This window comes from Carcharodon carcharias, chromosome 30, assembly GCF_017639515.1.
Source record: "Carcharodon carcharias isolate sCarCar2 chromosome 30, sCarCar2.pri, whole genome shotgun sequence".
In the NCBI taxonomy this organism is placed as follows: domain Eukaryota; kingdom Metazoa; phylum Chordata; class Chondrichthyes; order Lamniformes; family Lamnidae; genus Carcharodon; species Carcharodon carcharias.
This window is the reverse complement of record NC_054496.1, coordinates 10,491,694-10,506,458: the sequence shown is the minus strand read 5'-3', so window position 1 is coordinate 10,506,458 and position 14,765 is coordinate 10,491,694. Positions and strand designations below refer to the sequence as shown.

Below are 14,765 nucleotides of genomic sequence, written 5' to 3'. Positions count from 1 at the left end.
CTTGTTCCCCTCTCTCTCTGTTCCCCCTCTCTCTCTGTTCCCCCTCTCTCTCTGTTCCCCCTCTCTCTCTGTTCCCCCCTCTCTCTCTGTTCCCTCTCTCTCTCTGTTCCCCCTCTCTCTCCGTTTCCCCTCTCTCTCCGTTTCCCCTCTCTCTCTGTTCCCCCTCTCTCTGTTCCCCCCTCTCTCTCTGTTCCCCCTCTCTCTCTCTGTTCCCCCTCTCTCTCTGTTCCCCCTCTCTCTCTGTTCCCCCTCTCTCTCCGTTTCCCCCTCTCTCTCCGTTCCCCCTCTCTCTGTTCCCCCCTCTCTCTGTTCCCCCTCTCTCTCTGTTCCCCCTCTCTCTCTGTTCCCCCTCTCTCTCTGTTCCCCCCTCTCTCTCTGTTCCCTCTCTCTCTCTGTTCCCCCTCTCTCTCTGTTCCCCCTCTCTCTGTTCCCCCCTCTCTCTCTGTTCCCCCTCTCTCTCTCTCTGTTCCCCCTCTCTCTCTGTTCCCCCTCTCTCTCTGTTCCCCCTCTCTCTCCGTTTCCCCTCTCTCTCCGTTCCCCCCTCTCTCCGTTCCCCCCTCTCTCTCTGTTCCCCCTCTCTCTCTCTCTGTTCCCCCTCTCTCTCTGTTCCCCCTCTCTCTCTGTTCCCCCCCTCTCTCTCTGTTCCCCCTCTCTCTCTCTCTGTTCCCCCTCTCTCTCTGTTCCCCCTCTCTCTCTGTTCCCCCTCTCTCTCTGTTCCCCTCTCTCTCTCTGTTCCCCCTCTCTCTCTGTTCCCCTCTCTCTCTCTGTTCCCCCTCTCTCTCTGTTCCCCCTCTCTCTCTGTTCCCCCTCTCTCTCTGTTCCCCCTCTCTCTCTGTTCCCCCTCTCTCTCTGTTCCCCCCTCTCTCTCTGTTCCCACTCTCTCTGTTCCCCCTCTCTCTCTGTTCCCTCTCTCTCTCTGTTCCCCCTCTCTCTCTGTTCCCCCTCTCTCTCTGTTCCCCCTCTCTCTCTGTTCCCCCTCTCTCTCTGTTCCCCCCTCTCTCTGTTCCCCCTCTCTCTCTGTTCCCCCTCTCTCTCTCTGTTCCCCCTCTCTCTCTGTTCCCCCTCTCTCTCTGTTCCCCCTCTCTCTCTGTTCCCCCTCTCTCTCTGTTCCCCCTCTCTCTCTGTTCCCCCCTCTCTCTCTGTTCCCCCCTCTCTCTCTGTTCCCCTCCTCTCTCTCTGTTCCCCTCTCTCTCTGTTCCCCTCTCTCTCTCTGTTCCCCTCTCTCTCTGTTCCCCTCTCTCTCTGTTCCCCTCTCTCTCTGTTCCCTCTCTCTCTCTGTTCCCCCTCTCTCTCTGTTCCCCCTCTCTCTCTGTTCCCCCTCTCTCTCTGTTCCCCCTCTCTCTCTGTTCCCCCTCTCTCTCTGTTCCCCCTCTCTCTCTGTTCCCCCTCTCTCTCTGTTCCCCCTCTCTCTCTGTTCCCCCTCTCTCTCTGTTCCCCCTCTCTCTCTGTTCCCCCTCTCTCTCTGTTCCCCCTCTCTCTCTGTTCCCCCCTCTCTCTGTTCCCCCCTCTCTCTGTTCCCCCTCTCTCTCTGTTCCCTCTCTCTCTCTGTTCCCCTCTCTCTCTCTGTTCCCTCTCTCTCTCTGTTCCCCCTCTCTCTGTTCCCCTCTCTCTCTGTTCCCCCTCTCTCTCTGTTCCCTCTCTCTCTCTGTTCCCCCTCTCTCTCTGTTCCCCCTCTCTCTCTGTTCCCCCTCTCTCTCTGTTCCCCCTCTCTCTCTGTTCCCCCTCTCTCTCTGTTCCCCCTCTCTCTCTGTTCCCCCTCTCTCTCTGTTCCCCCTCTCTCTCTGTTCCCCCTCTCTCTCTCTGTTCCCCCTCTCTCTCTGTTCCCCCTCTCTCTCTGTTCCCCCTCTCTCTCTCTGTTCCCCCTCTCTCTCTGTTCCCCCTCTCTCTCTCTGTTCCCCCTCTCTCTCTGTTCCCCCTCTCTCTCTGTTCCCCCTCTCTCTCTGTTCCCCCTCTCTCTCTGTTCCCCCTCTCTCTCTTTTCCCCTCTCTCTCTGTTCCCCCTCTCTCTCTGTTCCCCCTCTCTCTCTGTTCCCCCTCTCTCTGTTCCCCCCTCTCTCTCTGTTCCCCCTCTCTCTCTGTTCCCCCTCTCTCTCTGTTCCCCCTCTCTCTCTGTTCCCTCTCTCTCTCTGTTCCCCCTCTCTCTCTGTTCCCCCCTCTCTCTCTGTTCCCCCTCTCTCTCTGTTCCCTCTCTCTCTCTGTTCCCTCTCTCTCTCTGTTCCCCCTCTCTCTCTGTTCCCCCTCTCTCTCTGTTCCCTCTCTCTCTCTGTTCCCTCTCTCTCTCTGTTTCCCCTCTCTCTGTTCCCCCTCTCTCTCTGTTCCCCCTCTCTCTCTGTTCCCTCTCTCTCTCTGTTTCCCCTCTCTCTCTGTTCCCCCTCTCTCTCTGTTCCCTCTCTCTCTCTGTTCCCTCTCTCTCTCTGTTTCCCCTCTCTCTGTTCCCCCTCTGTCTCTGTTCCCCCCTCTCTCTCTCTGTTCCCTCTCTCTCTCTGTTTCCCCTCTCTCTCTGTTCCCTCTCTCTCTCTGTTCCCCCTCTCTCTCTGTTCCCTCTCTCTCTCTGTTTCCCCTCTCTCTCTGTTCCCTCTCTCTCTCTGTTCCCCCTCTCTCTCTGTTCCCTCTCTCTCTCTGTTTCCCCTCTCTCTCTGTTCCCTCTCTCTCTCTGTTCCCCCTCTCTCTCTGTCCCCCGCTCTGTCTCTGTTCCCCCTCTCTCTCTGTTCCCTCTCTCTCTCTGTTTCCCCTCTCTCTCTGTTCCCTCTCTCTCTCTGTTCCCCCTCTCTCTCTGTTCCCTCTCTCTCTCTGTTCCCTCTCTCTCTCTGTTCCCTCTCTCTCTCTGTTCCCTCTCTCTCTCTGTTCCCCCTCTCTCTGTTCCCTCTCTCTCTCTGTTCCCCCTCTCTCTCTGTTCCCCTCTCTCTCTGTTCCCCCTCTCTCTCTGTTCCCCCTCTCTCTCTCTGTTCCCCCTCTCTCTCTGTTCCCCCTCTCTCTCTGTTCCCCTCTCTCTCTGTTCCCCCTCTCTCTCTGTTCCCCCTCTCTCTCTGTTCCCTCTCTCTCTCTGTTCCCCCTCTCTCTCTGTTCCCTCTCTCTCTCTGTTCCCCCTCTCTCTCTGTTCCCCCTCTCTCTGTTCCCTCTCTCTCTCTGTTCCCTCTCTCTCTCTGTTCCCCCTCTCTCTCTGTTCCCCCTCTCTCTCTGTTCCCCCTCTCTCTCTGTTCCCCCTCTCTCTCTGTTCCCCCTCTCTCTGTTCCCCCCTCTCTCTCTGTTCCCTCTCTCTCTGTCCCCCCTCTCTCTCTGTTCCCCCTCTCTCTCTGTTCCCTCTCTCTCTGTCCCCCCTCTCTCTCTGTTCCCCCTCTCTCTCTGTTCCCTCTCTCTCTCTGTTCCCCCTCTCTCTCTGTTCCCCCTCTCTCTCTGTTCCCTCTCTCTCTCTGTTCCCTCTCTCTCTCTGTTCCCCCTCTCTCTGTTCCCTCTCTCTCTCTGTTCCCCCTCTCTCTCTGTTCCCTCTCTCTCTCTGTTCCCTCTCTCTCTCTGTTCCCCCTCTCTCTGTTCCCTCTCTCTCTCTGTTCCCCCTCTCTCTCTGTTCCCTCTCTCTCTCTGTTCCCCCTCTCTCTCTGTTCCCCCCCTCTCTCTGTTCCCCCCCTCTCTCTCTGTTTCCCCTCTCTCTCTGTTCCCCCTCTCTCTCTGTTCCCCCCCTCTCTCTGTTCCCCCCCTCTCTCTCTGTTTCCCCTCTCTCTCTGTTCCCCCTCTCTCTCTGTTCCCCCCTCTCTCTCTGTTCCCCCTCTCTCTCTGTTCCCCCTCTCTCTCTGTTCCCCCTCTCTCTCTGTTTCCCCTCTCTCTCTGTTCCCCCTCTCTCTCTGTTCCCCCCTCTCTCTCTGTTCCCCCTCTCTCTCTGTTCCCCCTCTCTCTCTGTTCCCTCTCTCTCTCTGTTCCCTCTCTCTCTCTGTTTCCCCTCTCTCTCTGTTCCCCCTCTCTCTCTGTTCCCCCTCTCTCTCTGTTCCCTCTCTCTCTCTGTTCCCCCTCTCTCTCTGCTCCCCCTCTCTCTCTGTTCCCCCCTCTCTCTGTTCCCTCTCTCTCTCTGTTCCCCCTCTCTCTCTGTTCCCCCTCTCTCTCTGTTCCCCCTCTCTCTCTGTTCCCCCTCTCTCTCTGTTCCCTCTCTCTCTCTGTTCCCCCTCTCTCTGTTTCCCCTCTCTCTCTGTTCCCTCTCTCTCTCTGTTTCCTCTCTCTCTCTGTTCCCCCTCTCTCTCTGTTCCCCCTCTCTCTCTGTTCCCCCTCTCTCTCTGTTCCCTCTCTCTCTCTGTTCCCCCTCTCTCTGTTTCCCCTCTCTCTCTGTTCCCCCTCTCTCTCTGTTCCCTCTCTCTCTCTGTTCCCCCTCTCTCTGTTTCCCCTCTCTCTCTGTTCCCTCTCTCTCTCTGTTTCCTCTCTCTCTCTGTTCCCCCTCTCTCTCTGTTCCCCCTCTCTCTCTGTTCCCTCTCTCTCTCTGTTCCCCCCCTCTCTCTCTGTTGCCCCTCTCTCTGTTCCCCTCTCTCTCTCTGTTCCCCCTCTCTCTCTGTTCCCCCTCTCTCTGTTCCCTCTCTCTCTCTGTTCCCCCTCTCTCTGTTCCCCCTCTCTCTCTGTTCCCCCCCTCTCTCTCTGTTCCCCCTCTCTCTGTTCCCCTCTCTCTCTGTTCCCCTCTCTCTCTGTTCCCCCTCTCTCTCTGTTCCCTCTCTCTCTCTGTTCCCCCCTCTCTCTCTGTTGCCCCTCTCTCTGTTCCCCCTCTCTCTCTGTTCCCTCTCTCTCTCTGTTCCCCCTCTCTCTCTGTTGCCCCTCTCTCTGTTGCCCCTCTCTCTCTGTTCCCTCTCTCTCTCTGTTCCCCCTCTCTCTCTGTTCCCCCTCTCTCTGTTCCCCCTCTCTCTCTGTTCCCTCTCTCTCTCTGTTCCCCCTCTCTCTCTGTTCCCCCTCTCTCTCTGTTCCCTCTCTCTCTCTGTTCCCCCTCTCTCTCTGTTCCCCCTCTCTCTGTTCCCCCTCTCTCTCTGTTCCCCCTCTCTCTGTTCCCCCTCTCTCTCTGTTCCCCCCCCTCTCTCTCTGTTTCCCCTCTCTCTCTGTTCCCCCCCCTCTCTCTCTGTTCCCCCTCTCTCTCTGTTCCCCCTCTCTCTCTGTTCCCCCTCTCTCTCTGTTCCCCCTCTCTCTGTTCCCCCTCTCTCTCTGTTCCCCCTCTCTCTGTTCCCCCTCTCTCTCTGTTCCCCCCTCTCTCTGTTCCCCTCTCTCTCTGTTCCCCCTCTCTCTCTGTTCCCTCTCTCTCTCTGTTCCCCCTCTCTCTCTGTTCCCTCTCTCTCTCTGTTCCCCCTCTCTCTCTCTGTTGCCCCTCTCTCTGTTCCCCTCCTCTCTCTGTTCCCCCTCTCTCTCTCTGTTCCCCCTCTCTCTCTGTTCCCCCTCCTCTCTCTCTGTTCCCCCTCTCTCTGTTCCCTCTCTCTCTCTGTTCCCCCTCTCTCTCTCTGTTGCCCCTCTCTCTGTTCCCCTCCCTCTCTCTGTTCCCCCTCTCTCTCTCTGTTCCCCCTCTCTCTCTGTTCCCCCCTCTCTCTCTGTTCCCCCTCTCTCTGTTCCCCTCTCTCTCGCTGTTCCCCCTCTCTCTCTGTTCCCCCTCTCTCTGTTCCCCCTCTCTCTCTGTTCCCCCTCTCTCTCTCTGTTCCCCCTCTCTCTGTTCCCCTCTCTCTCTGTTTCCCCTCTCTCTCCGTTTCCCCCCTCTCTATCCGTTTCCCCCTTCTCTCTCCATTTCCCCCTCTCCCTTTCCCCCCATCTCTCCCTTTCCCCCCCCCTCTCTGTTTCCCCCCTTCTCCATTTTCTCTCTCTCTTTCTCTCTCTGTCTCTCTCTTTCTATCTCCGTTTCTTCCCTACCCCCCCACCCCCCCACCTTCCGTCTCTCCACTGTCTGATTCTGGAACCGTCATGTCTCAGCTCAGCAGAGAGGGAGGGATTTCAGCCAGTGCTGAATGGACGTTTGAATAGGCTAACTTCCTGTGCTATTGCTGACAGGAAGAAGCTTTGAGCTGATTGAATTGACCGTATAATAACGACCCTAAACTTCCTGTCTCTGTGCTGCAGACTGATAGTTATCAGTCTGATGACCACGCTTCCTGCCTGTGGTCCAACATCACACAGCCTCCCGGCTGGGGGGGGGTGGTTTGCCAACTATCACCAGGAGAGACCAACTGACAGGAATAAAAGATTTTCACTCGCTTCAATTATTGGTTTTGGAAAGATGTGCGATCCTTCATTGCGAAAAGGTGGAAGGTCCCTTGCGTGACCTCTGACCTGTTCCTCAGCAACCTATTGTGTCATTGAGCAGAAAGCAATGCGACCCCTGCTCATTAACAAGGTGGGCAGCTGGATGGCGTCAGCAGCGGGAACCTCGAGCCGCCCTTAGCTGGGCTGGGTTCGTTTTGCACGTCCGTTCCGGTTAGAAACGTGGAGTAACTCCGTCTGGCGGACGGTTTTTTTGACTCGCCCCCCAAAATTTACAGCACTTGACAGTGAACTGAAGGGAAGGAAAGTTCCCACACTGAGTGAGGGAGAAGCTGACTGTGGATGGACCCGTGCGCAGCCGGGGAGCTGCTGTTGGAACGTGACGTTGGGTTATGTAGCAGTCAGTATTTATTAGTCTGGGACGTGACAAATAGACCATCCACACAGAGGCTTCCAGAAGCTGCTGGACTGCCTGTGCGCACCATGACTTTACACGTACGCCGTACTTTACAGGGATCAGCTTGGCACGCTTGGTGGCGTTCCCGCCTCTGAATCAGAAGGTTATAGGCTCCACTCTGCCTCTAGACTGGAGCGTAATGCCGAGGGAATGCAGCACTATCAGCGGCATCCTTGGCTTATGATGTTGAGTGGAGGCTGCTCAGCTATACGTTAAAGATCACAGGAAACTCTTTCCGGCAAGGGGGGTGGGGGGTGGGGGGGTGGGGCGGAAGAGCAGCGTGTCAACCCGGTTAAAGTTCCTCCTTCAGCCAGCAATTGACTGGTCATTTAACTCATTTGCCGTTCGCTGGTGCTTGCTGTGCGCTGATTGGCTGTAGCTTTGCCGATGTAAGGACAGTGAATGCACCGTGTAAAGTAATGCATTTTTTTTTGTGTGTGTAGAGTAATTCAGTGCGATGCTTTGTAAATATGGAATTTATAGCCGGCCACAGAGCCTTGTGAGTGTGTGTCAAAGACCAGGCGAGACAATAGCTGTGCTCGCTCGAGGTGCTGCTCTAGAAGCCGAAACTTTCTGTCTCTGCCCATGTCTCCAGTCACCTGTGACCAGCTTTTGAGCTCAGAATTAAACTAGAAACGTGAACGGATAAGCTGAGTGGAACCTCATGCCTCTAACCCCTGATAGCGCTGACCTGTCTTTGTGTTTTACAGGGACTGCCTGGTCCTCCTGGCGATAAGGGCGAAAGTGGAGATGTTGGGCCTATGGTAGGTGGACAGTAATGTGGCACTAGAATCACGGGTAGATGGTGGTGTAGTGGTAATGTTGCTGGGCCGGTCACCCAGAGGCCCGGTCTAATGCCCTGCGCACACAGGTTCGAATCCCACCACGGCAGCTGCTGGAATTTAAATTCATTTAAACCTGGGGTTGAAAGTTGGTCTCCCTGGCGACCATCACTGACGGTTCACTAACGCCCTTGGGAGAAGTAAATCTGCTCGGCCTGGACCTGACTTTCCAGCAATTAAATGACCTAGCACACCACAACTCGGTTGTGCCAAGCCGCTCGGGAGGAGCCCTGCAGCCCACTGTGGGCTGCGGCGGCTGAAGCCGGGGGGAGGGGGGGCTCGCTAGAGGCGCCCGCCCTCACCCTTGCTTTTGTCAGCGCCTGCCCTCCCTCCCTCGGCAGAGCTGAAGCTTTCCGGCCGTTAATTGACCAGCCGGTGTGAAATCGCGTTCGGGTGGGGGGTGGGGGGTGGGGTGGGGTGGGGTGGGGGGGGCGTTGCCAACTGCGGGCAGGAGCGCGTTTCCCGTCCGCTTCTGAGCACGAGCCAACCTGGAGCCCCCGCCAGGTGTGAAATTCAGGCTTCGGCCTACTAACTTTGAAAATGCTTCCAATGGTTGTTGATCGTTCTTGAATGTAAGGGTAGTGATGATCAGGGCTTTATAACATAGCGAGGGCTCCTGTGTCGTACAGCACCGTCTAACGCTTCTCTCATCATGTCCATCTCTGCAGGGTCCGCCTGGTTCTCCAGGTGCACGAGGTCCTCCAGGCGCTAATGGTGCCACTGTAAGTTATCTTGTTCTCTCATTTCCCTTCTCAATGTTTCTTGAGGCTACATGTTGCCTAACTTGGCAAAAGAAAGCATTGACTATGGCTCTGAGCTTTAGTTGGGTCAAACGTGGAACTCTCGTGAAGTGTATCGTGGAGTTGGTGCCCACTGCCCTCTGCGGGTGATTCACACACTAAGAGATCCGGGTAATAGGTGAAGACGCGAGGCTGAAAGAAGAGGTGGTTTGGTCTGGGTTAACTGTGTACTTAACACTTGTTTCTTTGAGGAGGAAGGGAAGACGGAGGGAGGTGGGGGAGTTCCACAGCTTTGAAGGAGCTGAGAAAAGTGTAAGACAGAAAGGGGATACAATTCCATGAAGAATATAGGAAAGACAGTGATCTGAAACTCTTCTTCCCCACCCCCACTCCGAGCCCCCTACAACCTCACCATAAAGATGTTGAGTTAAAGAAAAAGTTCAAAACAGAGATTAACGGAGTTAGATAAACGTAAAGGTCTTGAGACTTATGGAACCAAGGCAGTTAGATTGAGTTCAGATAAAGATCAGCTACAATCTAATTGAATGGCATATCGGTCTGGAGGAGCTGATTGGTTGCCTTCTGTTCCTATGTTTCTACACGCTGTAAAGCTAGTGTGTATGGAGAAGTGTTTACGTTCCTTTCCAGTGTAACTTATACACGGATGGATAATTAATCTCCAGAGTGAGTCTCCCTGATATAGTCTCCTTCCTGGGAGATTCCAGTGTTTAGCTCGGCACTACTTAAAAAAAATAAGGACATAAGTAATAAGAGCTGGAGTAGGCCATTCGGCCCTTCGAGCCTGCTCTGCCATTCAGCAAGATCACAGCTGATCTTCTACCTCAACTCCACCTTCTTGCATTATCCCTGTATCCCTCAGCCCCTTTAGTACCCAAAAACCTATCAACTTCCACCTTGAATATACTCAATGACTGAGCATCCATATCTCTCTAGTAGAGAATTCCAAAGATTCACAACCCTTTGGGTGACAAAATTTCTCCTCCCCTCCATCCTAAATGATCGACCCCTTATTCTGAGACTGTGACTCCCTGGTAATCTGGATTGTGTGTACAAACATGCAGGAGGACTCCAAAAGCTGCAAAGCATTAACCCGCTACGTTTAATCATCCAGTCTCACTCTGGCCCCTTGAGTCAAAAGGTTGAGACTTCCAGTCCAGTTCCAGAGACTTGGGCACAATATCTGGGCTGACACTCCTCTGTGCAGTGCTGAGGGAGTGCTGCACTACTGGAGGTGCCGTCTTTCAGTTTTGATGGAGAACTGAGACCCCCCCCCCGCCATCTCAGGTGCACTATTAGATGACGAGCCGGGGAGTTCTCCCCAGTGTCCTGGCCAATACTTATCCCTTAGCCAACTTCCACTAAAAACAGATAGTCTGGTCATTATCACACTGTTGCTGTGGGAGCTTGCTGTGTGCAAATTGACTGCCACATTTCCTAAGTTACGGCTACATTTGGGGATTTTGGAAATAGGAGCAAGAGAAGGCCATTCGGCCCCTCGAGCCTGTTCTGACATCTGGAATTCCATCTCAATGCCATTTTCCCGCACTGCCTCCATAATCCCTGGATGCCTTAAACATCTAGAAATCTAGCGATCTCTGCCTTGAACGTACTCGATGACTGAGCCTCCACAGCCCTCAGGGGTAAAGAATTCTGAAGATGTACCACCCTCTGAGTGAAGAAATTGCTCCTCACCTCGGCCCTAAATGGCTTACCCTTTATCAGAACTTGAGTAGTACTGAATTGAACCTACAGCGCTTTGGGATGACCCGAGATGGTGAAAGACGCTATAGAAATGCAACTCTATCTTTCAATTACAACCAAACCCAACAAACTGAGGAAATAAGTCCAGGTTCTTGTGTGTGACTCCCTCACCGCACCCTTGTGTGTAAGCGGCATTACAACTCTGGGTTTCTCACCAGGCAGCTGGGAGGGAACTGACAGACGGAGACCAACTCCTTGAAATCTTTAACAAAAATAAAAATACCTGGAAAAACTCAGCAGGTCTGACAGCATCTGCAGAGAGGAACGCAGTGAATGTTTCGAGTCCGTATGACTCTTCAACAGAACTAAGGAAAAATAGAAAAGAGGTGAAATATAAGCTGGTTTAAGGGGAGGGTGGGACAAGTAGAGCTGGATAGAGGGCCAGTGATAGGTGGAGATAACCAAGAGATGTCATAGACAAAAGGACAAAGAGGTGTTGAAGCACATTCCTTTAGATAATATCACCACCTTCAACACCTCTTTGTCCTTTTGTCTATCTCCACCTATCAATGGCCCTCTATCCAGCTCTACTTGTCCCACCCCCCCCCACCCGTTAAACCAGCTTACATTTCACCCCCTTTCTATTTTTCCTTAGTTCTGTTGCAGAGTCATACGGACTCGAAATGTTAACTGTGTCCCTCTCCGCAGATGCTGTTAGACCTGCTGAGTTTTTCCAGGTAATTCTGTTTTTTGTTTTGGATTTCCAGCATCCGCAGTTTTTTGCTTTTATCCTTGAAATCTTTTATTTGCATAATTACTTACTTTGTTTAGTCAACAGATTTCGCAGATCTCTTGAGGCATGGGGGAGTGTAAGAGCAAACAACAGATGCTTCAGCAATGTGTGTGTGTGCGCGTGTTCACACAGAATTAACTGTATATATTTACCGTCCGTTAAAGGAGGGGGACGGGGACCATTTCATGTTGCGAATTCGGCAGCTCCTCATCGCCCCAGCTTTTGAAACCCACGGCAGGATTTCGCATTCTGAGTTGGGACCCTGGCAATTGGGATCCTGACCCCCTGGCGGTGTGGGGAACGTTCGCCCGGCGTCGCTTTAGCCCTGACTGGTCAGTTGGTGACCAGGAGGCTCCCCTGCCACCCGGTTCAGGATGGCTGGTGGCCTCTCGAAGCTGGAGGGTCAACCCCCCCCCCCCCACCCGCCACACAGGGAGGCAGAGCCCCTGCTGGGGGGTGGGGGGTAGGGGGGGGGTGGTGGTGACCCACCACAGGCCGCCTGGAAAAATACCAGTCGGCCTTTAATCCATTGGCTTGTTTGGCCTATTAATGACTTTAACCAGCTACCCACCCCGTTTGCAAGCACTCGCTGCTCTGTCCCATCCCCACAGCCCAAGCCTCCCCCACAGCGGCTCAGGTGGTGCAGAACGATGCAGATAAACTGGCATTGCCAGCCGCTGGCGCAAACCTACACTCCGTACCCGTCCAATTTCCGGCCCATATCAGGGTGAAAATCCTGCTCTCCCCGCGCCCCCCACCCCCCACCCCCCCTTCCCCTTCCCCTCCCACCCGAATTTCAGGCGGCTGTGTCTTGCTCGTGCTGTTCCTCACACGTTTTAAATAATTGTTTCCCTTTTCTCCCTCCATGCCCGAAAGCGCTTGCTTCACCCACAGTGCAGTCTGTACAGACAGTAGCAGTGCTCGAGCAGGGACAGGGCTAGGCCCTTCTAGAACCAGGGGACACAGGTTCAAGATAAGTAGCAGAAGGTGTAGGGGGGACATGAGGAAGGACTGTTTTACGCAGAGGATAGTGGAATTCGCTGCCCAAGTTGGTGGGAGAGGCAGAAACTCTAAACTCTTTTAAAAAGTACCAGGATCAGCACCTTAAGTGCTGTAAGCTGCAGGGAGCAGGAAGGTGGGATTAGAAAGGGCACCTAGGTGTCCTCGGGCTGGCATGGACAAGATGGGCTGAATGGCCCCCTTCTGTGCTGTAACTTTTCTATAGTTCATTGCCTGGAGCCTGTCCTGTTATTTTGTTAGCCCATGAAGGACCTGCGTCTCTGCTCCAGTAAACACGGCCTTGCTCTCTCTATCCCTGCACCCCCTTACCCAATGACAACCTGTCAATCTCGGCTTTGAAAGCTACAATTGTCCCAATGCCCTCACCTTTTACAGGGAGTCTGTTACAAATTTCTACTGTCCTTTGTGTGAAAAGTGTCCCCTGATTTTCACACCCACGTGGCCTGGTTCCGTAGTTAAGATTGTGCTCCCTTCTTCTGGATTCCTCCAATGGAATGAATTCCTCCTTTTATCAGTTGAAACACTTCCACCCACGGAAGCACCGAAGGAGGCCATTCAGCCCATCACGTGTGAGCCGCCTTCTCCCCCGTAGCCCCGCACATTCGTCCGTTTCCGGTAACGATCCAATTCCCTCTTCAATCCCGCGATTGACCCTGCCTCCCCTGCACTCTCGGGCAGCGCTTTCCAGATCCCAACCGCTCGCTGTGTGAACAAATTTCTTCTCTTCTCGCTTTTGCTTCTTTTGCCAATCACCTTGGATCTGTGCCCTCTCGTTCTCGACCCTGCCACCAATGGGAACCCCCCTATCTACCCTGTTCAGACCCCTCATGATTTTGAAGACCTCTATCAAGTCTCCTCTCCACCTTCCCTCCTCTAAGGAGAAGAACCCCAGCTTCACCGATCTGTCTATCATCACCTGGAAGTTCCCCTCCAGGCCACTCACCATCCTGACTTGGAAATATATCGGCCGTTCCTTCACTGTCGCTGGGTCAAAATCCTGGAACTCCCTCCCTAACAGCACTGTGGGTGTACCTACACCACATGGACTGCAGCGGCTCAAGAAGGCAGCTCACCCACCACCTTCTCAAGGGCAACTAGGGATGGGCAACAAACGCTGGGCCCAGCCAGAGAAGCCCACATCCCATGAATGAATAAAAACTCCTCAAATTCTTTAAAACTCATGGGAAGACAAAGCCACGTTGATGAAATGTGTCTCCCCTCTCTCTGAGAATCCTATCCTCAACCAGTATTCCACATCAATGTGATTCCCAGTGGCAGCAAGATTCCCACCACTTCCCTTCCTACTTTCCCTGCTGTTTTTTTTTTTTCCACACTTGCCCTGCCCAGGGACTGAGGCCAGTTTTAGATCCCATGTTGGGAATGACTTTATATGACTGCTTCCTGCTCGGGTTGCTGGGTCAAAGTCCTGGGACTCCCTACCTCACAGCACTGTGGGAGCACCATCACCATATGCTCTGCACTGTCTCTAGGGTAAGCACTGTCGGGCGGTAAATGCCCAACTTGCCAGTGGATACCAGCCTCACGAGAAACGACACAAGAGAAGTATTCCCCTGTGTCCAGTCCAAAACTCTCTCGTATCCAGTCGGAAATAGTGCAATCAAATCTATAATCTAAAGCCTAAAAAAGCAATCACGCCATAAATCGGATTTCCAGGGAACAGAATGCCAAAGGAGCTGTTTCCATTCCGATCACTGAGAGCTGCAATTTTACCACACACTGATGGTGTGATGTGACTAGCATTTCATAACCTATGTGCTGTAAATGACTGTTTCAATAAAAGAGGATTTCCTCTTGGGTTTCTTACTAGTGTGAGAGCCCAGGTAAGAATATACTCGGGCTACAATGACCAAACCCAATGGCTCACTGATTTGACCTTGAGTCAACTTAACACCTTTCACAACTTCAGGGAACCTCAAGGTGCCTCAAAGCCAATAAAGCTCTTTTTGAAGGGTAGCCCCTGTTGTGATGTAGGAAACGCAGTGGCCAATTTGTGCACAGCAAGCTCCCACAAACAGCAACGTGATAATGGCCAGATAATCTGTTTTGGCGATGTTGGGTTGAGGGATAAATACTGGTCAAGACACCAGAGAAAAGTTTCTTGCTACTCTTTGAAATAGTGTTATCGGATCTTTTCATGTCTCCCAGAGAGTGGTCAATGTTTATCCTCCATCCGTCACCTTAAACAGAAAACAGGTTATCTCAGCAATTGTTTCATTGCTGTTTATGGGAGCTTGTGGTGCAGCAAATTAGCTGCTATATTTCCTACATTTCCATAGTGGCTATGCTGCAAAAGTAATTCATTAGCTGTAAAGCACTTTGAGGTAACACAGGTGTTACAGAACAGCATGATCTTTGTCCGTGTCTATTGCAGACTGGTAATATTAGCCCTCTGTGGATAGAATATTGACTACAACAGCCCTGGGACATCAACACCCTTTTATTCCTGACCCATGAGCTGACACTATTTGGTGACCTTCCAGATGTTTTGGGGTCAATGGACCCCAGTTGGAAAATGTTAGCGTTGGTGTATAAAGGAATACTCTTCATTAACAAACATTGATCTTGGCTAATCTTCTCTTTGAAACCTTACGCAACCTTGCATTCAAATATTTTGTGGGCCAAAAACTCCACAGAGCTTAATCCCTCGAGGCGCCGGTAAGTAGATAGAATGTGGAACTGGCTACCACAGGAAGTGGTTGATGTGAATAGCATGGATTAAAGGGAAGCTAGATATCCATGAGAGAAAGGAATCGAAGGTTATAATGAAAGGGTGAGATGGAGAAGAATGGGAGGAGGCTTGTGTGGAGCATGAATGGACTGTTTCTGTGTTGTACATTCTATGTAATTTTTCGGGAAGACTCGAAGTGTTTTTGAGATCCTTTTCAAGAAAGAACGTAGTCTCACTCAGTGACTGTTGGCCGGTTGGATAAGTACTTGCGCTTTTCATTCATGCGGTTCCCCCTTTTCAGG

General features: G+C 52.9%; 1 protein-coding gene across 2 annotated transcripts in view; it reads left to right on the top strand.

Annotated features, from left to right (window-relative positions):
- Positions 1–14,765, top strand: part of LOC121271150 (collagen alpha-1(XI) chain-like) — a 318,218-nt gene that overhangs the window by 266,245 nt on the left and 37,208 nt on the right. For both annotated transcript variants that reach the window (XM_041176909.1, XM_041176910.1), the window contains 2 exons: positions 7,368–7,421; positions 8,168–8,221. In XM_041176909.1, the coding sequence (XP_041032843.1) occupies positions 7,368–7,421; positions 8,168–8,221 (108 nt within the window). The remainder of the gene's footprint in view (positions 1–7,367; positions 7,422–8,167; positions 8,222–14,765) is intronic.